The 24,747-nt window shown below is 38.6% G+C and overlaps 1 protein-coding gene across 2 annotated transcripts in view; it reads left to right on the top strand.

Annotated features, from left to right (window-relative positions):
- The window catches only part of ttk (ttk protein kinase), a 29,919-nt gene that overhangs the window by 3,281 nt on the left and 1,891 nt on the right, over nucleotides 1–24,747 (top strand). Inside the window, exons 3-24 of one of the 2 annotated variants that reach the window (XM_084385100.1) lie at nucleotides 1,640–1,862; nucleotides 7,716–7,822; nucleotides 7,932–8,075; nucleotides 8,368–8,464; nucleotides 9,820–9,898; nucleotides 9,976–10,079; nucleotides 11,980–12,076; nucleotides 12,174–12,279; nucleotides 12,454–12,673; nucleotides 12,753–12,859; nucleotides 12,972–13,115; nucleotides 14,889–15,025; nucleotides 15,130–15,260; nucleotides 15,488–15,617; nucleotides 17,828–17,920; nucleotides 18,008–18,165; nucleotides 18,255–18,406; nucleotides 18,701–18,825; nucleotides 18,914–18,985; nucleotides 19,117–19,293; nucleotides 20,009–20,099; nucleotides 23,744–23,826. In XM_084385100.1, coding sequence (XP_084241226.1) covers nucleotides 1,640–1,862; nucleotides 7,716–7,822; nucleotides 7,932–8,075; nucleotides 8,368–8,464; nucleotides 9,820–9,898; nucleotides 9,976–10,079; nucleotides 11,980–12,076; nucleotides 12,174–12,279; nucleotides 12,454–12,673; nucleotides 12,753–12,859; nucleotides 12,972–13,115; nucleotides 14,889–15,025; nucleotides 15,130–15,260; nucleotides 15,488–15,617; nucleotides 17,828–17,920; nucleotides 18,008–18,165; nucleotides 18,255–18,406; nucleotides 18,701–18,825; nucleotides 18,914–18,985; nucleotides 19,117–19,293; nucleotides 20,009–20,099; nucleotides 23,744–23,826 — 2,777 coding nt within the window. Of the gene's footprint in view, nucleotides 1–1,639; nucleotides 1,863–7,715; nucleotides 7,823–7,931; nucleotides 8,076–8,367; nucleotides 8,465–9,819; nucleotides 9,899–9,975; nucleotides 10,080–11,979; nucleotides 12,077–12,173; nucleotides 12,280–12,453; nucleotides 12,674–12,752; nucleotides 12,860–12,971; nucleotides 13,116–14,888; nucleotides 15,026–15,129; nucleotides 15,261–15,487; nucleotides 15,618–17,827; nucleotides 17,921–18,007; nucleotides 18,166–18,254; nucleotides 18,407–18,700; nucleotides 18,826–18,913; nucleotides 18,986–19,116; nucleotides 19,294–20,008; nucleotides 20,100–23,740; nucleotides 23,827–24,747 lie in introns of both variants that reach the window. The other variant, XM_084385099.1, reaches the window with a different exon arrangement.

Here is a 24,747-nt window from a genome sequence, read left to right as displayed (position 1 = left end):
GCGAACATGCTTGAGCTTCTGTTTACCACAACTGATGTGTGTGTTGATGAATGTTTATATGTGAATAAAAGCCTAATAAATCTGTTCATCATATTAAGCGATCGAGTCTCTTTAGAAAATTTGGACTAAACCTCTCAATTAATATGTATTAGTTTTACTATCTCCTTATGATCTTTTTGAACCACCAAAGTGGTAGTTGCGTAGCTGTCAATGGAGGATTTCTCTCAAGATTTGTCATTTGTGTTCTGAAGATGAATGAAAGTCTTAAAGCAACACTAAGGAACATTTTTTTTTACCTTAAAATAATGTTTCCAAAATCGTATCAGTGGTTCATCAAGTCGTAACAGGGTGAAGGTACTTCTGGATTCGCTTTGCAGCCCTCTATCTGCTATAACCACACTATGCAAGTTCGCCAAACCGGGTCGCGTTTCTGTAGTTCGAATGAGACATAAGAAAACTACAAATTTGACTTGCTTTACGTCAAGCATGACAATAGTCATTATTTAGTTTTTCTTCATTTCTGATGTCGCAATAAATCATGAAATCATGCAATATAGTCTACCTTGTCTGTGGACATCGTTCATTCCAAAGCCGGTGCTTGATAAACAGCGAGCGTGCGTGCGACAGTAGCCTGAAGGGCCCTACACACCGGGACGAATATCAGCGCGCGTTATTCGCCAGCGTTTTTCAACGTGTTTTTTAACGCGTTTTTTGTGTTCACACCCAAGCGATTTTCGCTGACGATGAGCCGAGTGAACATGCAAATTCATTCCCTGACATTAGACGGCGCTTAATGTAAAACAGAAACCACTCCATAACAATTCTCTTTTATCAAGATTTTTGTAGTCGCTGTCGCGTTTGTCATATAGTTCTTTATGTTCCGACACCAACGAGACCAGCAGCTCATCTTGCCTTGCATCTTCCTCGTCTTATTTCTTCCCAGTGTAGACGCTACTTATATCTTCTTCGCCGTTAAGTACGTGTGCACGGCAAGACCGTTTGTGTTTGAGCGCCCCCAAGTTGTGTTTTACTGTAACTTCAGAAGCGCCAGAAACATGAGCAAAAGCGCCAATCTCATTGGTCGGATAGTTTTTGGCGCGGCGCGTCAAACCAAAAAAACGAACCCGAGGCGTTTTTTTAAAAAATGACGCTTTTACGCGTGCCGTTTTTCGCGCCGGTGTGCACACTCACATTGGCGCCCTTTGTTTAGTCACGAGGCGTTAAACGTCGGCGAATATCGCGCGCGAAATTCGTCCCGGTGTGAACAGGCCTTGAGGGCGGCGAAATTATTTACGACAGCGGTAATGGACAATTCCACTTCCAACCTGTAGGGCGACCTAAGAGGAAAAGTTCCTTAGTGTTGCTTTAAAGGTTTGGAACCACATGAAGGTGAGTAAATGATGACAGACTTTTCATTTTTGGGTGAACTATCCCTTTAATAAAGTTAAGGACATTCCAGTATAAATGTTTGTAATTATGCTCTGCGCTAAAATATTTAATCTTTCTGAGCACAATTTCTAAAATGTTTATTAGCAATCTTAATCCAGTAGTAATCATAAAATCATTGGTCAATCATTAAAATCATTCTGAGTTGTGTAATCAGCCAGACCAGAACATTTACAGCTTTTCTTCCGTACAGACGACACAGATTACATCAACCAGGCCATCAGCTCAAACTCACCTCAGACTTGCCGGACATTTCTGACCAATCTGGAGAAGAAAGGCAATCCTCAAACGGATCCCAGCCTTCTCACGAAGCTCATCGACTGCTACACGCGTGTGTTTTCCAGCATGCCGTTGGGGAAGTACAGCCAGAATGAGAGCTATGCCAAGATGCTGGTCAGATTTGCAGAGTTAAAAGCGTAAGTCGCTCAGGTTCCATCTCCTGTTTCACTCTGATTTAAAATTATTTATAGCATCCTTTTCCTCATTATGGTGCATAATGATCGCTGTTTCTACATACTATGTCTTTTTATAAAGTCCTGAATTTGTTTTTGGGGTCTACTAGAATAGGTTTTCATGCTTGAATGTTGAAATACACATTATTTTCCACATATTTTTCAATAAGTGCGTTTACATGCACGTTCTTAAACCGATTACACACAATAAGCGACAACACGTGTGGTCATGTAAACGCGTTAAACAGTTTTCCTTTCATTGGCGTATGGTCATAAACTGCTTAAGAATAAACCGATCGACACAACTAGAGTTTTGCCTGGCATGTAAACGCCTTAATCTGCGTTCTGAGTGTAATACATGAATGCTTACGTTTTGATGTCACCACCAGGGAATAACCCGTTTTTTTTTTTTTTTTTATACAGTCTTGTATGTATTGCAAGTAAAACGCGTTTACAAGACTATTAAAAAAACATGGATTTGCATGTAAACTGGTAAATCGGGTTATTTCAATAAACAGATTTTTGGTAATTATCATTGTATTGGTGTGTATGTAAATGTGCTCATTGTTGCAGCTCGTCTCTTCCCAGTCTGTCAGTAACGCTAAGTTTAGTTCCTGTCTCTATGAACCCCCTCCTTCTGAGAAGTACAATGTGTTCTGATTGGTCGGCTGGTCCATTGGTGAACGATATGTCACGCCCCTTACCATAACCGCTAGTTTCAACACACTACTATCTAGGTCTGGGTATCGAGTTTAGGGATGGGCATGATTAATCGACGATCGATAATTGATCATTAAGAATTTCTTTGGTCACGTTAATTTGTTATCGATTATCGAATAAGGTTCCCCGGGCTGACCAAGTTAGCGCGGAGGTATCTGTGCATCCCGGCAACGTCAGTGTTTTCGGCGTTGCGTCAGTAGGCGCATTTCCATTACAGATTTGCACAAAACTTTGGGGTTTTTTTTTTTTTTTTTTTTTTTTGAATGAATTTAATAAAGACAGGTGACTGTAAATGCGAAAGAACTGTTTCCATTGCAGTTTTGCGAAATATTCCTTTTTCGAATTGCCTGAAAAACCTCCTCATGCGAGCGTAAAAACTTTTTTGTGATAAATGGGAGTTTTTGCGAAATTGACGTGTTTCCATTGGGCGTATTTTCAATTCGCAATTTGAAGGGTAATTTAAACGTGGCTAGTAGGCTTGGGCGGTATTCGAATTTTGATACCGTCAAACCTCCTCCCTATTTTACCGGGTAGGGATGCACGATAATGCATTTTGGCCGATATTCGATATGCCGATATTTTCAAACTAATTTTGTCCGATGCCGATACCGATACCGATATATACACATTTTCCCCCTGATATATTTACACTTTAATTTTACTGAAGAGAAATCCAAGTCTCTCTCCTGTACTACCTTTACTGTATTACACTCATGTGTTGTAGATAAGGCAATTTACAAGACAAACAAAACAACATTTGATTCTACCATAAATGTATAATTTTACAAATGTAGACAGACATTCACCCCTGAAAAATAGGTAAATTATTTATGCCATTGCCACAGTTTATTTTTAAGTTCAGACATTAAACTTCAGTCCTTAGAAGTAAAATAAATAGAAAAAAAAATTCAAATAAATTTTTTTACATCTTCTCCTACTTGAACAGGTCTACCAAATGCTCCCCTGTTTTCGGTGCTGATGCGGTGGTGACCCGTTCATGTACTGTAACATGTAAGGGTGGCGCTGCCAATAAAGCAGTGTTGGGAAAGTTCACTTTCTACATTAACTAGTTCAAAGTTCAGTTCACAAATTTTAAAATGAACTAGTTCAGTTCATAGTTCATATACTCAAAAATTTTGAACTAAGTTCACAGTTCCAAAAATGAACTAGTTCATAGTTCTTTTTTTCCATGTTGTTGCGAGATATTATTTTTCAAAATGATTACCACAGCCCCCACAGACAATTATTTTATCAGTTTTAACACTGATGCGTCAGATTTTTTCCCATCTTCACCGACCTTATCATAAAACTCGTTTAAATGATCATACGACGCCTCCTTGCTGCTTTTTGTTTTGATTTGTAACGTAAGTGATGAGTCGTTCATGAAAGACTCGAGGTGAAGTAATTATTTATGTTCCCTGTAAATGATTTTTGACTGCATTATAATGATTTCTTAATTCAGAATATGATCAAGATTGCGTAGGTGGATGTGTTCTGGGAATTTGCCAGTTAATAGTAACATTTAAAGCCCCTTAAATGAACGAAATGACTCGAAAAAAGATTTGTTCATTTTGATGAACGAGATCGAACAAGAGGTCGAACACGGGTGGCTGGTGTTGCCAGATTGGGTGTTTTTTCCGCTACATATTAAGGGAGGTTTACGGTGGGTTTTAGGTGGGTTTTCGCCTGGAAGGCTTTATAGAAATCTGGCATCCTACTGAACGAAGTTAAACTGAGAGAGTGTGGCGTTCACAGACACCAGAATGAACGAGTTCACAGTAACGTTCATCAGGCAGTAATGCGGTACGTTCAGTTCACGTTCGCCCAAAATATGAACGAGTTCATGAACTATCGTTCAATGAACGCGTTCAGGCACAACACTGCAATAAAGCAACTAAAAGTTGTCACAGAGAAGCGCAAAAGTAATGATTATGAATATGTCAAATATAGCAAGGAGACATTTTAATTGTTTATTAATAAACAAGTGTTTTCTGTGTCGGCTGCAAAGATGAAGTTGACTGACTCGCGATCTTCGGAGTAGGCTCGCGAGTCAGTCAACTTCATCTTTGCAGCCGACACAGTGAACGCGCCAGGGAGAAATGCACATTTCGGATTACATAGTTTTCTTTCGTTTTGAATTGTTATGTTTAAAAAATATGATTTCAAACGTTCTGTAGATAATAGATATATTTATCAGGTCTGTGAGGCAAGTAAGCTATATGCTGAGTTTCGTTTCATTTATGAGACGAACTCCAGTTCACGCGCGCGCCTCTGTGTCGTGATATCTATTATCTGGTTTACTTATTATTTATTAGGCTAAATCCAGGCAATTGGTTGATGAAACATTTTTTAAAATTAAGATACAATTAATACAAAACGAAATTCACTTAGAAAGGCTTTGTGCTTTCTGTTTGAGGTCTCTGTGGAAGTTTTAAAGCAGTCTCTATCAGTGCCGCTTTCAGAGCGTTCACGTCTGTAACCGAGAACTGTCACTGTTTTTCCTCATAAATGCGAACACGAAAAATAAAATAAAATGAATATTTTATGCTCTGTGGAGAGCATAGTAGCTTGGAGAGTTTACATTAGTAAGCTACAGGACATCGTCTTTCGAAACATGACCTGCACGAAAGAAAAAAAAAAATACTGCGGCATTCTACCCATCACTTCTGAAAATGCACTTGCGAATGCGTCTCTGTCCCCAGCACATCTCAAACCAAACTGATGCTCATGCTAGAAATGCCTCCACATGTTGGAAGTTTAAGTTGCTGGCACTCATGCTATGTTCACGGTCGTCACGTGCACATAGGAAACACGCCACCCTATCGGCAAGGCTCATCGGCAGAAATATTCATATCGGCCGATGCCGATGATGGTCATTTAAAGCTTTTATCGGCCGATACCGATGTTGTGCCGATATCATCGTGCATCCCTATTACCGGGTATACGGTATTACCGTGACTAATTAAAAATTATGACATAATGGGCTCAGACGGGGTCACCAAACTGTTGGCTTGTGCCTACACCGTTCAGAAACTGAATGCCAGATCGGGCAAAAAAAAATAAAAATACAAGCCCAACCCGTGCACGTTGTGGCTGAGTCCGGCCGACGGCATTAACTGTTATTATGAGCCCGAGCCTGCATTATTCAACATAATATCTGTGTGCGTGCAACAAGCAAGAAGTGCCTTTGTAATCCGGTGACGCGTGTCCATTGATTTTTATTAATAAAACTTTTCTGCAAAGATGGAAGTTGATGATCGCCATCTCTGTAGTGAACGCGCCTATAGAGAGAAATGCACATCATTACACAATCAGAGAGTGGCCTTTTTCTTTTCGTTTTGAATTGTTACGTTTAAAGAAATTGACGATCGCCATCTCTGTAGTGAACGCTATAGAGAGAAATGCACACCATTGATTAATCAGACTATATTTCTTTTCGTTTTGAATTGTTTCGTTTAATGAAATTGATGATCGCATCTCCGTATGAACGCGCCTAGAGAGAAATGCACATCATGGATTACTTAGCCTAATCAGTGAGTAGCCTATTTCTTTCGTTTTTAATTGTTTCGTTTAAAGAAATTTCAAGCTTTATTTATATATATTTGTCATGTCTGTGAGGCATAGCGTACACTGAGTTTCGGTTAATTTATGAGATTTCAATGCAAGTGACCGCGGCATGCCAGCGCCCATCATGTCATGATTATATTAAATCCAGGCAATTGGTTGATGAAAGTTTTATTAAAATTTAGATACAATTTACACAAAACGAAATTCGTTTTAAAGAGGCCTTTTACAAAACGAAATTTATTGAAGTGGTCAAATCGTCTGACTCCCGATGCATCCCATCTTATTTGTGCTGTTCACTTTTCATAATCAACAAAGATGGAAAAAATAACATTATAATATTTGAACAAATACGAAACTTAATGCGCTTATTTAATGAACTCGAGAACAAAATGCATCCTGGCAGCAGTGAGTGGGGGTTGTTTCGGAGATGCGACATTAGGTTAGAGGTGTTTACATCTCTCGCGGTCATCTTTTTATTGCACAATTTACAAATTGCCTCGTCAGTATTTACCGCCTCTCCCTTCTCATTCGGTTGGAACCAGAAATATTGCCAAACTGCAACCACACATAAGCATTTTTTAGGCAATAAATCAATTATATATATGATAGGCTATATAAGTGCCGGTAATGACGGTATTGAAACTGATACCGGTGCTATTTTAAGATCCCGCGGTATCCGATATTACCGTAATACCGCCAAACCCTAGTGGCTAGTGAGCCAATAAGCATGTAGCATGATTGGCTGTGGCGGAAAAAACGCTAGTTTACGCTGGTTATGCCCAGAGACGTGGCTCACACGTGAAGCTGTAGTGTGTAAGCGACTAAGCGTCCCAACCCCCATACAGTAGATGGAAAAGATGTGGAAAAGATCAAAAGTGTAGCTACATTTCACCAGGCTCGATGCCACAGCGCGCGATGCAATATTTGCGACAAGATAATTGCTGTCAAGACTGACAATAGACAATTAAGAGTCTGTAAAAAAAAAAAGTAAACAAACTGAAAAAATAAAACCAAAGGTCAAGATTTCGATATCGAAATTGTATGCAGGTATTATTTAAATGAGGAATATTGTGACGTGTTCGTTCCCTGGAAGAAAACTCAAGACTAATGGAGTCTTTTCAGGGAGTTCAGAAACACTGACACTGATATAGAGAATAACTTTACATACCCATAAATAGGATGTAACTTTACATACCCTTTTCATGCCTAAACAACAGCAACATTACACACTAAAGATAAGCATAATAGGTCCTCTTTAAAGAAATAGTTTCACCCAGAAATGTACAATGTTTTTTCAAACCTGTATAACTTTCTTTATGTGAAACACAAAAGGGGAGTTTTTGAAGATTTTTCACACAGCTTTTTTTCTATATGAAACATGCGTGTCATATGGTTTGAATTTTAAATAATGCGAGAATAAGAAAATAAATACATATTTTTAGTTTTGGGTGAACACTTTTTTTTTTTTTTATTAGTATAAACAACTTTTAACTGTTTTATTTGATTTGTAATGTCTCTCTTTGCCAACAGCATCCAAGATGTAAATGATGCCCAGGCTAGTTTTGATATAGCGAGATCCCACTGTAAGGATTTCGCCTTTGTTCACATTGCTTATGCTCAGTTTGAGCTTTTACAAGGTAAGGAGACTAAAAGTAAAAATATAAGACATATGTAGCTTCTGCCTCTTTCAAAATGTTTGCTAATTGAGAACACACGGTCACATGAAGTTTCTTTCGTTCTCCCCAGGCAACTTTAAGAAATGCACTTTGATTCTTCAGAAGGCTTTTGAAATGAATGCTAAACCCAGGCACGTCCTGGAGGCTGCCGTGCAGAATCTGAATCTAGGCAAACGCCAGCTCCTCTCACAAGAAGATAAAGAGAACATGTCAGGTTTGTGTAGGCTACATATATGATGTCCAGTTTGTGAGCATGTTTGTAATTGCATTGAAAAATATGACTAGTGCATTTCTGCATTATTAAACATTTGACAGAAGAAAGTAACAATAGCTGGTTGTATTAAGGGTGCGTAAATGGGAGAATTGTCATTTTTGGGTTAACTATTCATTGATTTGTGAAGATTTGCTGTAAGCATTTGTTTCTGTTATACTGCTCTTTGTAATGCATGCTTTTGCTTTCTATGAATCATGCTTGTCTTTTTAAATGACTTGTGAAATCTCTCTAGTATCTGCACACGACAATGCTCAAGATTCTGTGAGAAGCAGCTCCAGAACATCAGATGGAACATGTGACCTGCAGGCCAGCAGCACTTTTCCCCAGGGGTATGACACGCTTATCTCATTTATGCAGGGTTCATACAAGGTCCTTGAAGTACTTGAATTGAAGTTTTTGAAAGTTAAGTCCTGGAAAACAGATATTTTTTTATATAAATGATATATATATATACAAACAAACAAACACACACTACTGGTCAAAAGTTTTAGATCGGTAAGATTTTTTATGTTTTTAAAAGAAGTCTCTTCTGCTCACCAAGGCTGCATTTATTTGATAAAAAAAAACAATACAAAAAACCCCCGTAATATTGTGAAATATTATGACAATTTAAAATGATTGTTTTCTATTTTAATATATTTTAAAATGTAATTTATTCTTTAGATGAAAGCTGAATTTTCAAGATCATTACTCCAGTCTTCAGTGTCACATGATCCTTCAGAAATCATTATAATATGCTGATTTTATGCTCAAAAAACATGTTGACAACAGTTGTGTACAATTTTTTTTAATCAAAATTCTTTGATGAATAGAAAGTTCAAAAGAACAGCATTTATTTAAAATAGAATATTGTCTAACATTATAAATGTCTTTACTGTAACTTTTGATCAGTTTAACTCATCCTTGATGAATAAAAGTATTGATTTATTTTATTTCTTTTCCCCAAAAATAAAATAAAAATTCTTACTGACCCCAAACGTTTGAAGGGTAGTGTTTAGTGTTACAAAAGCTTTAGATTTCAGATAAATGCTGTTCTTTTGAACTTTCTATTCATTATAGCATCATGAAATAAAAATGTTTTCAACATTGATAATAATCATAAATGTTTGTTGAGCATCAAATCATCATATTAGAATGATTTCTGAAGGATCATGTGGCACTGAAGACTGGAGTAATGATGCTGAAAATTCAGCTTTGATCACAGGAATAAATTACATTTTAAAATATATTAAAACAAATAGAAATCAGTCATTTCACTGTTTGCTTTTGTAGAGATAAACCATCTATTTCAGTTGGACAACAGACGCCACAATTATAAACTGAAAGCGTCGGCTCTGCTCAGGAGTCAGAGTTTACTGATCACGTGAAGATAGTGAGGAGAGATGACTTGCAGGACGATGGTGGAGGATTTGGTGTGCATTAGATCCTGACCGTCATTGATAAATATCTTATCTTGTAAAATGTACACTACACACAGAGTAGCCTACATGTGATCGCCAATTTGAACAAACAAACGCACATTAAAAGGCCATTTCAATACCCCGCATATTGATAGGGACTCCCTGATGCCCTTGATGTGATTGCGCGTTATTGAAATCTCTTCACCGTAACATCCCCATTTCACATGACAGAATTATTTATTTACCGTAAAGAAATTGATGATGTTAAACATTGTGAATTCCAGGGGTGATCAGAAGTTCAGTCCACAAGATGAGAACATGCCTGTATGGAGAACAGGCTCACAACAAAGAAGAATGGCCATGGTAAGGTGTGAGAACAACAGCAAACAACATTTGAAAGAGGAATTGTGTAATGTACTTACTTCTGTTCATTCCTACAGGCAGAAAGAGTGCCCATGGTGCCTCTCTCTATCCCTGAAAACGAGAGCAGTGACTCTGACGGTGTTCAGAAGGCGGAAGCTCCTGGTACCTACAGTTTCTCCAGGTGAGAAATGTGAATCTGTGTAGGGGTGGCTGATATATGACCAAAAGCAAATATTGCTGATTTGATTATTACTATAATCCAGTTGATTATGTACTTCTGGGATAAAAAATTTCTATACTTATACAGATTTTTATCCGACTTGAAGAATGGCAGTTTGCTGGGAGTTTTTAGATGCATTTTAGATAAAAAAAAGACATGCATTTTTAAAGTACTATTGTATAAAGGGGGTCGCACACCGGACGAGAAGCGCAGCGCCGCGCCACTTCTAGGACAACTCGAGGTATCGCACACCGGACGCGCACTTTCTCAGTTTACGGCCAGCAATACTGTTATGTTTAAGGACATTATGGAATTAAGATAATGTCTGTAGTATGTTATGATTGTACTGTACAATTAAATACAATCGTTGCTAAGTCTGCAGTCTGAACACTTTACCTCAGAGCATCCGTTAAACTGAATGAATTGAGAATATCACCTGAAAATCCGATAACATCAGCAATTTTCATTCAAGCAGCTGATTTCTGTAAATGAATGTAAAACTAAATGTATATTGCAGCACAGGGTGAAGTCAGTAATATACATTAACTTCGATTTGAGACAAATAAATGTAAATGTAATATAAAACTATGTAAGTGACGCGGCAGGATTTTGAACAAGGTCCTGAGCCGTTGCTGGGCGCCGCGGACAGATGCCGAATGGTGCCGTCGGTGTGTGTACACTCATTGTACTTAAATTCCTGCATGTAATTACAGTTGTAATTAATTTCTGTAAATACATCTATAATTACACTGTTGACCCTTCCCTTACATTTTAACCCACCCTTAAACCTTCCCATACCAGCAAACCTGTCCTAACCTTACCCGTATCCCTCCTCAATCGCAGCACAAGTGTTTTGCAGTGCAATATGAACAGCAATTTGTTGTAAGTACATAGTAGTAGTTAAAGTGTAACTCTCGCCAAAATGCAACCTTGGGTCTTTTTGTTAATCTACCCGAGGCAAACTTTTTAAAAACTTTTTTTAAAACTACGTCGATCTCCGAATGCAAAGTAACAGGGAGGAGAGTAAAGATGGAAAGCTCCTAAAGCTCAGTTCCATATAATTTCACAGATAATTAGTTGTTTTTGTCGTTAGTGAAAATCAATATTGACCTTGTATTTGAAAGAGGATCTTCATATGAGAAACAGTACTAAAATTCAGAGTCAGTTTATTCACATTCGGAGATCGACTATTTTTGACTGTCAAAATGCCGGCGGACGGAAACAACAACAGCTACAGTGAGTTGTTTAAAATCTTTCTTTTTAGTAAACTCTGTGTTCACAAACAATGTTCTCAATGCTCGAGTTCATGTGTAAAGCCTCTGTGATACTTCGATCACAGTTTCATGTTGTGTCGAGCCGCCTTAGTGTTTTAAAAATAGCGATATTTGATGCTATCATAGAAGTGCCCCAAGACATCCCATTCAAAAGGCAATTTGACCGAAAATGAAAACACGGTCTAACTTAAAAGTGGCGTTTCCATTCTAATTATGCTTTTACACTAAAGTTTGCCTCGGGTAGATTAACAAAAAGACCCTAGGTTGCATTTTGCAGAGAGTTACGCTTTAAGGACACCTAATATAAAATGTGACCAATTCATATTATTGTATAGTCATATTGAATGGGGGTGGAAAAAAAATTGTCTGATCCCATGCTGGTACTCAACCCCTTTTCTATGTCTTCCCCTTGTGCCTTCTAAAAGAGCGCAGTAGTCGTGGTTGTCTGTAATAATCACGGTTAGATCAATTTCTTAATGTCAATCAGAGTGTTTATTTAATAAACATAATAGGCTTATGTACCGTCATACGACCCTGTTTAAAAGTTCCCTGTTCTTTATAAAGCCCTAATGTTTGCTTTTCTACAGGCAAACAAGTGGTTCAAGTGTCCGCTCCGCATTCCCGATGTGTTTCTCAAAGAAGGGCACTCCAGATGGAGACTCCTACAGCTTATTGAACCTGAAGGTACAAGAGTCATCTGACCTTACTATAGACATAAACTCACTAGTGCATCATAGCACTCGCTTTATTTCAAGTCCTTACAGTGTCTTCCTCTATGCAGCCACCCATGATTAGTCCAGATCATCTGAGGGAGGACATTGAACAGGGTAACACCATCACAGCACTTCTACACAGAGCAGAAAGAAAAGAAACTGCTAGAATGGAAGGTACTTTTCAATTAAGATATTAACTGTTTAAAGGAGTAGGTCACCCAAAATTTGGTACAACAAATTGAATTTTAGTCTGTTCTCCAGACAAAGCCATCATATGACTTTGGTTTTGCTCAAGGAACTTTTTGTTGTAGTGCACTCCTTTCTTCAGATGTCTTCTTTCTTCCATAGAAACCACTGACATCAACCAGCTCATCAGCACAAACACTCCTGAAGGCTGTCAGATCTTCCTGAAAAGCCTAGAGAAGAGAGGAGACCCTTGTTCAGACTCCGCGTTTCTCTCCAAACTCCTGGACATCTACTCTAAAGTGTTCGCCAGGTTTCCGTTGGCAAAACATTGCAAAACTGAAAGCTACGCTCAAATGCTGGTGCGATTTGCGGAGTTGAAAGGGTAAGGCAATGGTGGATTACTCTGAGTATCGAGTTAGCATCTGATATCTTGAGTAATTTATTCCTTGCCATCTCTACAGAATTGAAGATCCAGAAGACGCTCAAGATCATTTCAGTATTGCCAGATCACACTGTAAAGCTTTTGCTTTCGTGCACATAGCACATGCTCAGTTTGAGCTCTCACAAGGTAATACATGACACTCTGTTGGTTTAGTAAGAACGTGGTCATTCAGCACGAGTCAACATGGAAGAAAACTGTTTAAAAACCTGTGTAATAATGTGTTCTTAACATCTCTCAGGAAATTCTAGGAAGAGTAATCTGATTCTTCAGAAAGCATTGAGCTCGAACGCACGGCCTGTTGAACTGCTGCAGACTGCGATCAGAAATCTGAACTCTGGTAAAACTCCTCTGCTTCCTGCTGAGCATGAGGAGAACACTGCAGGTTAGTCACACTTTTCTGTTAAAGGACACTTTTCTTGTTTTTTTTACCTCAAGGCGCACATATTTTGTTGCATTTTATTTAAGTGTTTACACTGAGAGTGATTATATCACTGAAGATCTGCTTATAACTGTCCTACAATCCACAGCAGTCGAGTTTTTCAGTTTGTTTGAGGTAGACTTCAATGTTGTTTACTCCAGACTCATTTTTATATTTTGTCGTTAGTGGTCCAAGCACCAAAGGTTTGCAAAGAAATCTCCAAAATACTTAAAAGATTATTTCAATGTGTAAATATTTTCAGTGATATTGAAATACATATTTTGTCAAGTTGCAAGACATTGCTGTCCAATTAAAAAGAAGAGACATAAGATAATACAAAGAATAATACTTTCATAAAGAGACTCTTAAAGGATAATTCCGGTATTTAGCATTTTGAGTCTCTTTTCTGGTTTGTTTTGGATGAACTAGAGTGGTGGACACAGAAATGTTGACGATGGGTCCTGTCTCGACTTTTTGACTCGTTTAGAATCGCCTTTGACCGCTTCAGAGTGGCTGGCTACGGGCATGCACAAACATGTTCTTAAAACAACCCTCAACATTCGTTTTCAAAACTGTGCAACTCACCGAGTGGTTAGTGGTGTTCGTTCATGATTAAAAACAAATATATCGGTGCAATGTATGATTTCAATCCGTGTTATTTGCTATAGTGGAACTATTTTTTCAGATACCTCACAACCGCGTATAAACTTCCGCTCGATATTTGAGTCTGAAGCGCAGTAATATCAACGAGCAATGAGTCCTCCAACAGAAATCAATGGGATTTTACAAAATGCCAAATAAAACACGACAGAAACTGTATTTCGCTACGCTACTTGTTTTTAAATCATGAACGAACACCACTAACCACTCGGTGAGTTGCACAGTTTTGAAAACGAACGTTAAGGGTTGTTTTAAGGACATGTTCGTGCATGCCCATAGACAGCCACTCTGAAGCGGTCAAAGGCGATTCTAAACGAGTCCACTGCAGCACCATATCGTCTTCATCTGTGGTTTTCAACCTCCAGGCCCTCATTGTCAGTACAACAATATTCGAAGGCCCCATAACTTTCAGTTTTTCATGATTAAATGAACAAGGATTAAGCACAAAGATTTTTGAAAAAAAATTTTCTCTCATAATCTTTACTCAATAAAATATTGAAAAAGTTGGCATAACTACAAAAATGCACATTCATCATAAATATGCCCATGGAGGTATAGGAACTGATTGATTTACATGACTTTTCCCAAATCTAGAAAACACACCATTAAAATTAGGCTTCCTCATTATCCAGTGGGAATTATGCTTCTTCAAGAAAAACAAAAAAGAAATACAGTAATTATAAAATAAAATGTTACGGGCCTGTATTTAATTCTTGTTTTTTGTGTGTTTTGTCTTTTGTTAATGCTTGGTTTGTCTTGAGTAATCTTGCGGCCCTCTGGTTGAGAACCACTGGCGTTGGTCGGCGCTTGTTTTTGCCCATTGAACATGTTCAATCAGCGTTTATCAGGTCGTGGAATGTCTGAGAAGTGACACAGTATTATTTGGTGATTGTCCGCATTGTTCGGCGTCTGTCGGTGCAGCGTGACTCAGCCTTAACCCTACACCTACAAGACAACGATAAAGATGTTTTTTCTTTTCACAATAAAAACAAAGATTTCCAGTTGAGGATGTGCTAGTTTTAAAGTGAAAAATGCCTGTTCAGAAAATAATGATATTAAAATGGTTCGGTTTTGCAGAAAATGTAGCACTAAGTAACAAAATGGATGAGGAAAATCCAACGAAGGTTCCCGAGGAGCAGCAAAAGTCCCATGTCAAGGAGACTTCATCAGAATGGAAGATTCCTACTCTCATTAACAAACATGCATCTCCAGAGGTCTGACCACAGCTCACGCTTGTCTAATATCTGAGTTAGAATGATTACAGCACGGACTCAGCTGGGGTCGGCTCATGATCAATCTGTTGTGTTGTTCTGTTCAGGATCGTAAACCTCCTGCAGACCCCATTTTCACTTCACTCTCACTTCATGCTATGAGAACACCTGCTCCTCCGAGATTACACCCCTCTTTCAACTGTCAGACTCCCAACTACAAAGACCCAAATGCAAACAGGTAATAACACAGCAGAACACATGGATTAGAAGTGGCCTTGAGTTCTCAACGTTAAAGGGTTAGTTCACCCAGAAATAAAAATTCTGTTATTAATTACTCACGTTGTTGTTGACCTGTAAGACTTTCGCTCATCTTCGAAAAACAAATGAAGATATTTTTGAAGAAACCTGAGAACTCTCTGTGTTGATGAACTATCCCTTTAACGATGCTTTCTGTCCCTTCGATAGTTTCGTCACTCCTGTGGTGAAGCAGCGGCCAGTGATAGTGTCTGTTCCATCGACGGCACAGAAAATGGGTCACGCTCAGTTGCCCTGCACTCCTCAGAGCCAGGTGTCCTATATCCAGCAGCCATCACAGGTAAAGAGGCTCGCGTATCTCCAAAACATCAAACAGGCAGAGAAATACAGTATGTGATAGAGAGGAAACATGCTTATCCTATCAACTAAGAAGAGAGCATCCAATAACAAAGCAGAGCAGATTAAGGAGTATTTTTATTTTCGTTTAAAGTGAATGTGATATGCCATGAGCAAATAATACATTTCTTGATGAACGTATTTTAAGAGACCTTCATTATCTACATCTGCTAATATTTTATGAAGTATTTGTGATTTGTATTTTACTTTATCGAAGAATTACTTTTTCCACTAGTGAAAATTAGGTTTTTAAATATAAAACATGACTTCACTCCCAAGCGGCAACCTTCCAGTCTCTCTCGTGAAGCCAACACGGAAGTGACTTAAACTGCAATTCATCGACTGGCCGCTAAAGACAGGCTGCAAAAGAGAGTCAATCCCATAGACCCCCATGTTAAAATGCCCAACTTTACAGCAGATTTTTTTTTTACAGCCTGGTACAAAAATTGGTTTTGGTCTATATAGGTAATTTTGCCCTTCATGACAACTGTGAGGGGGGTGACACTTTTTTTTATTTTTTTTTATAACTCCTCTATTTAAATTATATTAAGCCTTAAAGTTCTGCATAATTAAGGGCGTGGCCACTTGAGTGACAGGTGGATTGCCACTACTATCACTACTAGCCATTTGCCTGTTAAGCCGTCAGTCACCTCAGCTAATTCCAGCTGCTGAACTTGCCATCTCTGCCATGTTTGTGCTTTTTTTGGGATTATTTCATACAATTTAATACACGCATTATACCTTCGCCCACACCTTTTGGATTCCGTCGTCGTCAAGTATTGAGAGAACAACCGGCGCTGGTTTCAGTTGTTTTCCTCTGTGAACATGCACTCATAGATTTCTGACAATTTCATTGCTTTTTGGAGTTTTCAGATGTAGAGGCTACAGATAGGCTGTATGCTTATTTAACTTTTTAGTGTTAAATAAAAAGTACCGTCAGATGAAATCCTGCAAGTGTCAGTGCTTTCTCCGTCCATGCAATAAATGGACATCCTTGAATGAGTGCGGATTTCTAGCGCATTTGCTTGAACTCCTTAGGTAAAATCTATGGTTAAACCCAATTTGAGAGTAGCCTGGTCCTATCAGACTCTCGTACATTTCATTTGTACAGAGAGTCTGGCCACTCCCCATTGACAAGCGTTAACTTCCTTGAAGACGGATACTCCGTTGAAGTTTAAAACTATTGGATCTGCCCAGAGCCACTCTGGATCTGCCATAACCAATCGCTAACGTTTGGCGTTTAATCGTTTAACGTTTGGTCATGACGTATGACACCAAATGCTAAAATGCACTAAATAAAGCTCTACGAACTTGCCGATGCCGACGTCTGGCTCCGCCCACTTTAGGCTTCAAAAATGCTCTTCAGAAACCTTTTTTTTTACAGTCTATGCTTCACTCGCAGAAATCAAATTCTTAATATCAAAGATTGCATTTGGACTAGTAAAAACTTTTATTCTTGATGTCTGTAATTGCATTTTCACTAGTAAAATTTTGCTAAATGTTACACCTTTTGTAAGCCAATTTGACTTCGTAAGTCAATATAATGGTAGCATTTTACTTAAAGGGTTAGTTCACTCCAGAATTAAAATTTCCTGATAATTTACTCAACCTTGATGTCCGAGATGTTCATGTCTTTCTTCAGTCGAAAAGAAATTCAGGTTTTTGAGGAAAACTTTCCAGGATTTTTCTCCATATAGTGGACTTCCAACGGGAACCAATGGGTTGAAGGTCCAAATTGCAGTTTCAATGCAGCTTCAAAGGCTCTATCCCAGTCGGAGAATAAGGGTCTTATCTAGCAAAACGATTGGTCAAATTAGCAGTTTTACTCATAATAATAATAATAATACAGTTGTTCATAGACATTTGTAAAAGTGGAATTTCAATCACCAGTAGTAAGAAACTATTGATATCTATCATTGCCTTTGAATGGAAGAATTTAACTAGTGAAAATGCAATTGTAGATGTCAAGAATTATGCTTTTTTTACTAGTAAAAATACATTCCTGATATCAAGAATTCAATTATAACTAATGAAAATTTAATATTCTAAAATACCAGAATGGATAAAAGGGAAGTGTGGGTAATATGTTGCTCTCGGCTTCATTTCTGCCTCTGTGATCTATAATTAATTTTGCAACAATTTTTCACCCTTCAGACCCCCTCCTCCGCTTTCTCAAACGAATCCATCACAATCAAGGGCAAACAGTTCTTCATTTTCAAGATGATCGGTCGAGGCGGATCCAGTAAGGTACGAAAGAATGACGTGTTGAGTGTATTATTCTCCATTTCATACGATTCATTGTGGGTAACAGAAATAACATATATTTCTTTTTAGGTGTATCAGGTTTTTGACCATAAGAAGCGTGTGTATGCTGTGAAATATGTGAATCTAGAGGAGGCTGATGCCCAGGCAGTGGAAGGCTATAAGAATGAGATTGAGCACTTGAATCATCTTCAACAGTACAGTGACCAGATCATTAAACTCTATGACTAGTAAGTGTGTGTGTGATTCACCAGCATCACGACTGTGTTGTGCTTGGAAAACACTGTAAATGACGAGCTGTGTTCCTGCTTGCTTGCAGTGAGATCACCAGCCGCTACATCTACATGCTCATGGAGTGCGGACACCTGGATCTCAACACCTGGCTACGCAACCGCAAGTCCGTCAACCCGCTGGATAGGAAATGTTACTGGAGGAATATGCTGGAGGCTGTGCACACCATCCACAAACATGGTGACCGTCACCTCTCGCACTCTCTAAACCATCACTTCTACTATTTCTCATACTTTTCAAGAAAAAGCAAAAATGCTTTTTTTATGGTTTTAGTTTTTGTCAATTATTTTAACACTGATTTTTGTGTACTAGTTTTGCGTCACTTTTTAGGGTTATTTGGTTACCATCTATAATAAAGACACGCGGGTGGGCGTGTTTCATAAAAAAACACTCATTATTTGTACAAAATGTAATAATCTAGTTTAATTCTTGCACTTTTTAATTGATTTATTTATTTGCATTTTTCATTTGAAGGTATCATCCACAGTGATTTAAAGCCAGCTAATTTTGTGATTGTGGATGCTTCGCTGAAACTAATCGACTTTGGAATCGCCAACCGTATTCAGCCTGACGTGACCAGCATCATGAAGGACTCACAGGTTGGGTTGGAACAGAACTGTGATCTACAGAGAAATGTTGTTTCTGGTCTGTTCTACTTGATTTACTTGTTTTTATGATGTGCGTCAGGTGGGGACTCTAAACTACATGCCACCAGAGGCCATTAAAGACACGTCCTCCAATGGAAAGCCAGGGTCAAAGGTGAGAAGAGTTCATATTTCGAAGCCTCAAAGTCATTATCGGCTCTGATATTAATGTGTTCCATGCAGGAACAGAGTATAATGGTAGATTACGCAGTCTGATCCCATCATTCTTTCCTCTGCTGTCCACAGATCAGTGCTAAAGGGGATGTGTGGTCTCTGGGATGTATCCTGTATTGCATGACTTATGGAAAGACTCCATTCCAGAGCATCACCAATCAAATAAGCAAAATCCATGCCATCATAGACCCGTCCCATGAGATCGACTTCCCCGATTTTCCAGAAAAGGACCTACTTGATGTACTTAAGGTGTGCAGAATGTTTGGCTGTGCTGAACAGTCATTGACTACGCTTACATGCACCCTCATGGTGCGATTATAATGAGATTTAGGAGATATTGTGATTATCTCATGTACACACAATACTTTGATCAAAAAGTGTGATTAAGCTCATAATCATAGTAAAATATGAGGCATATGCTGATTTTAATCGCAATATACAGGCATGTAAACACTTTAATCACATCTATTCCACTCTGACCAAAGAGCGAATGTGCTTTTGAGTTGTGACGTACACAGATGATGCTGTCGTGCAAATTTGGTAAAAATGGCATCACATTTTTGGGGTGATGAGGAAACAGACAACATTGGTTGACATGAATATAATGCCACATATTGATGATCGAAAACATCGAAATGAAGACATTTTTATGTGCGTCACCGAAAATAATCCAGTATGTCCATAGAAATTTGTTTTGCATTTGACGCAAGTTAGTAGATACAATCAGTGGCCAGTGACAAGTGCGTTGGGCTTTGTGAATAATGGCAGTAAAAATAACCACAATTCCTAGCAAATAATGAAAATGTAAACAGGAGTGAAGAGGTTTGCTCATGTCATGTAAACGTCTTTACAAATATAAATAATTGGAAATAATCACATTATTGCTGCACATGTACACACAGTCAATTAATGATCTTAATAATTTCATAGTACACAGTGCTTACTGTCTGTCTGTTCATTTCAGAGGTGTTTAGTTCGCAATCCTAGAGAAAGGATTTCCATAGCAGAACTCCTCGATCATCCATACCTGCAACTGCAACATGCACCTGAGCCAGGTACGTGCTAATATGTGCAAACAACAGTCTCCTAAAAATTAACAATTTTTTTCTGAAAGCTAACACATATCTAAAGGTGTTTAAAATAAAAAAAATTGCTGGTTAATACAACACGGATTTCGCTGACATCAGTGCTATTGTAGAGTTAGCCTGTTTGCAGGTGTATTTGCTGCACGATTCATTTATTCCACAATCAGAAATGTCTGATCATATGACCATGATAAAGCAGTATTTTAAAGTACGCTCATGCCTTGATGGAATTACCGTAATTACAAGATTTTGTAATTTGACTTCCTTGTAGAACTTGTAACTGAAACTTGTAAACTCTGAATTTAAAACATGAAAGCTCTGACTCTGTACTGCAATGCGTTAACTCTCAAAATGGCAGCATCTTCAGCTGCAAAATGTAGTTAAGTAGTTATATCGTAATATTTATCGTAATATTTATTTTTAAAGGCGTCCTATTATGCTCATTTATAGGTTCATAATTTTGTGTATGGTGTTATGGAGTCTACTAGAATACGTTTTACTCATTTAAAGTTCAAAAAACATTATTTTTCTTATTATTTAAATTGTTGCAGCACCTGTTTTCACCCTCCGTCTGAACACTCTGTTTTAGTTTCGGTTTCTTTAAAACCCGCTTCCCGAAAAGCACAGTCTACTCTGATTGGTCAGCCGGCAACCAGTCTGTTGTGATTGGCTTTCCGAGGCGCTGTAAACACTATTGTAACTATGCTAACTATGACATCGGTTTTGCCTTATCAGTTCGAGCCCAAATCCGATAATGAGTCAACTGGAACAAGCTGATCAAACCGAACCACCTTTGCAAGCACGTAATTACATAATGTGAAGGGGTGGACATGGCAACAATGCAACTCAACCAGGCCCCGCCCCTTTTTTTGCATATGCCTTGGGCGGGAATTATTGGGAATATTGTGACGTGTTTGTTCCCGGAAGAAAGCTCAAAACTACAATGGCGGCGTTTCAGGGAGTTCAGAAACACTGACGCTGATATAGAGAATAACTCCTGCTGGAGGGACTTTGTAACTTTTGTAAAGGCAATTTTCAAAGGTTAATCAAACAGCATCAAAAGGCATAAGAAAACTTTCAGAGGCAAATTGTAATAAAGAGAAAAAGTTTATTCTCTGAGAGAATTCTGTTCACAGTTACCGCAGCTACCCGGTATCAGGAAGACAGAACCTAACAGACTCAACAAAAACAGACATTTTATAGTGTCTTCTCTGACACTATACTCCTCCTCCCCAGTTTCTGTAACTTTCCTTACTGATATCCCCATATCTTAACCGGTTTGGACTAGGGATGGGAACGACACGGGATTTGGGAAATCGACTGTCGAGGCCCATGTGTCGACTTTTTGTCGGATTGTCGGCCTTTTTTTTTCTTTTTCTTTTTCTTTTTTAAAGAGCAGCAGCAATGCGGAGGGTGGAAAATATTCTACATCAGGGTCCGAAATTAACACCCGCCAAGCGCCAAATGCGGGTAGATTTTCTGTTTGGCGAGTAAATCTCAAAAGGCTATCCGCCACACTGGCGGGTGAATGTTCATAACAAAATATGAAATTTTAAGCGCGCACGCACGAGCAGAGAGAGAGAGCGAGTCCCGGCCGCGCGCGCGCGCACTCACCATTCAGAGCGGTCAAGCTTCCCCGTACTTTTTGACAAGCGTCCTTGACAGGGCGGCCAGAGCTTCTTTGCAGCTCAAGTCGGCGGCGGTGTGTACGTACCTACAGTTAACGCTCTTTTTGTTGACGGCGCTGAGGAAAAAGCTCCCGCAACTGTAAGAAGCTGTCGCCGCCCATTTCCGCTGCTGCTTCTGTTTACACACCATGGTCGTTCTTTTCTCGAGAAAAGGAGTTTTCTCATAGCGTTTGCAACGCAAACCTTCAGGGAACCGAGGTTAAAGTAACCGAGGAAATGTAATAAATTAAAAGGCAAAAAAAAAAAAAATGCAATTTGGAAATCCCACAAGCCCCGCCCCCTCGACATGTCGACACTCTATTTTTTTTGTCGAGTGGAGCATGTGTCGAATGTCGGTCGTTTTGTCGAGAAAAAGTCCCATCCCTAGTTTGGACTGGCTTCTACCCCCTTAGGCAGGTCAAATTGTTCTTTGTCCCCGAGAAGCCAAAAGGCTTCCATTTATGACTTAAATAATCTTCTGTTCCCCTCCTGAGAGGGCATGGGGCTTCACTTTAATACTGAACGACCCCTGTATTCTCCTGACTGAACCATTTCTCGAGCCCAGGTCTTTTTACAATCTCCCTGGCCCATCCGTTTGATTGCGTCTGTTCCTTCCTGTCCTCCGTCAGCTGCTAAGATACTCACAGAAATACATGATTCAATGAGATTAACAATGGTTTAAAACAAATGCATATAAGAAATACTGAATTTTTCCACAACACTTTGCAGAGCTTTTTCATGCTTAAGCATGAAAGCAACACACTAAAGAAAGATGAACATGTAACAAAAACAAACCCCTTTAATAATTCCTATAATTGACTACTAGTTATTAATTAAAGAATACATGGTGCGCATGCGAACAACACAATGGCTATGTTCAAAATACAATATCTGTTATAATATAATGAAATATTAAGCCTTTATTTTGACAGAATATATTCATCTGAAATTAAACAGGTTAATTAACAGAAATTAAATATTTCTCAAAAATACTTGTCATTTATTAATCTGAAATTGAACCGATTAACAGAAATGACATTTAAAACGATATTTCTCAAAAATACTATTAATTTCTTTCTAAGTTAAAATGTTTGCTCTGTGATTTAAATATTACTTTGTGCACCCTTATATGTACAAGGGGTTGCACAGGCTAGTCAACTTAAATGCTCTGCAATGACGCTTTAAGCTTCCGGCTTGACGTCGACTAGTCGCTGATCATTCATGGCCTATAGAGGGCGCAACAGGATAAGAAATCTTTAAAGTCCACTTTTACGCTCAGTTTCTAACAATTAAAATGACAAATAACTGCATACTCCGCTCCACAAGATATGTTTGATTATACTATCTAGATGCTTAACATTGATCAGGTGAATGCATGTTTTAAACCGCTTATTGTACATGTAAGTTAATCGCCGTTCTAAACGAATGCTCTGCTGCATTACGCACACACACATACAGACAGTCATAGACAGACACACATGCAGATCACACACACACACAGGGACATTCAGGAGCGCAGAAACTTACTGTCAACACTGTTCTGTGATTTAACTGAAACTGAAAAAGTTCTAGCATATATTTCTGAGTAACTAAAACCCACAGCTTCACTATTAGTACAGAGACTCTGCCAGGCAGATGTACTTCACACGCAATCGCTCCCTCACTAATGCACTCATATTATAGCCCTGTGTAATATACCATATCTGTGCACAGATTGAGTCTCGGCTCGAGGTTCAGGCTTATTTTTTTATTAATGACTAGTCGACGGTGACTCGACTTTAGTCACATAAATGTTGACTTTAAATTTTTAGATGGTTCAACTGTATGTACTAATTATCAGACTTGAACTAATTTTACAGTCTGTAAATAATTACGCTGCATGCATAAAGCAAATTCAGGTTTTTTTTTTTATGTGATCATTATTGTTATTTTTCTGTCATTCAGCAGAACCGTGTGACAGTGATTTGAAGAGAATCCTTAATGAACTGGCGGCTCTTCAGTCTCCCAACAGTATCGCGAGAGCTGCTAGTGTAAGTCTTCCTCATCCAGCTGCTCAAACACCTTCATGAAGCATTATGTGTGTTCGACTGTTAGTTTTTAATACCTGTTAGACCCTGTGAAGTGTAAAGCGTGTGGGTTAGCTTTGAGACAATCTACTGCAGGGTTTCCCATGAGTTTATGAAAATCTCATTTGTAAAATCCTAACAAAGTTATTTTAAAATACTCTAAATAAAACACTCTGTTCATTAATCTGCATGTAAATTAATGAAACATTAGTTTAAAATCCCAGGGGGCTTCAAGTAGATATTTTAGGTCGAGGGGGTTCATCTGACAAAAGTTTGGAAACCATGTTATGTCTTATAAGTTAATGCTCTTTATAACGAGAATGGCCTTCCTGCTGAACTCTATGTAGAGTCTCCTAGATTGTGCCTGGGACTAATTTAAAAGGTTCCACCATGACATTCTGTTTTAATAGGAAATCCAACAACACAAAGTGTGTGTAATAAAGGAATGGTTCTCCCCCCCCAAAAAATGTGATTTACTCACCCCAAGGCCATCCGAGATGTATATGACTGTCTTTCCTCAGATGAAGAGAAATTAAGGTTTTGGAGGAAAATATTTCAGGATTTTTCTCCAATACGAGTGAATGGTGCTCAACATAAACCTTTTTTGACGGTCCAAGATCTATATTTAGGCAGCTTCAAAGGGCTCGGCACGACCATCAGGGTCTTCTGTAGCGAAACAATGATGTTCTTTTTAACTACAAATGCTCACCTTGAATCCAGCTCTCGTCACACCAGAGGTCGTGAACTCAACTCTCTTGAATGCGCTTCGCAGAGCTGGACCAAGGAGAGCATTTCTGGTTCAAGACTTGATTGTTTCACTTGAATAGACCCTTATTTGTCAGCTGTGGTTGTGTGGAGCCCTTTAAAGCTCCCTAAATCTGGATT

Source organism: Rutilus rutilus, assembly GCF_951802725.1.
Source record: "Rutilus rutilus genome assembly, chromosome: 17".
NCBI classification, from domain to species: domain Eukaryota; kingdom Metazoa; phylum Chordata; class Actinopteri; order Cypriniformes; family Leuciscidae; genus Rutilus; species Rutilus rutilus.
This window is presented reverse-complemented; position numbering and strand designations above follow the sequence as displayed.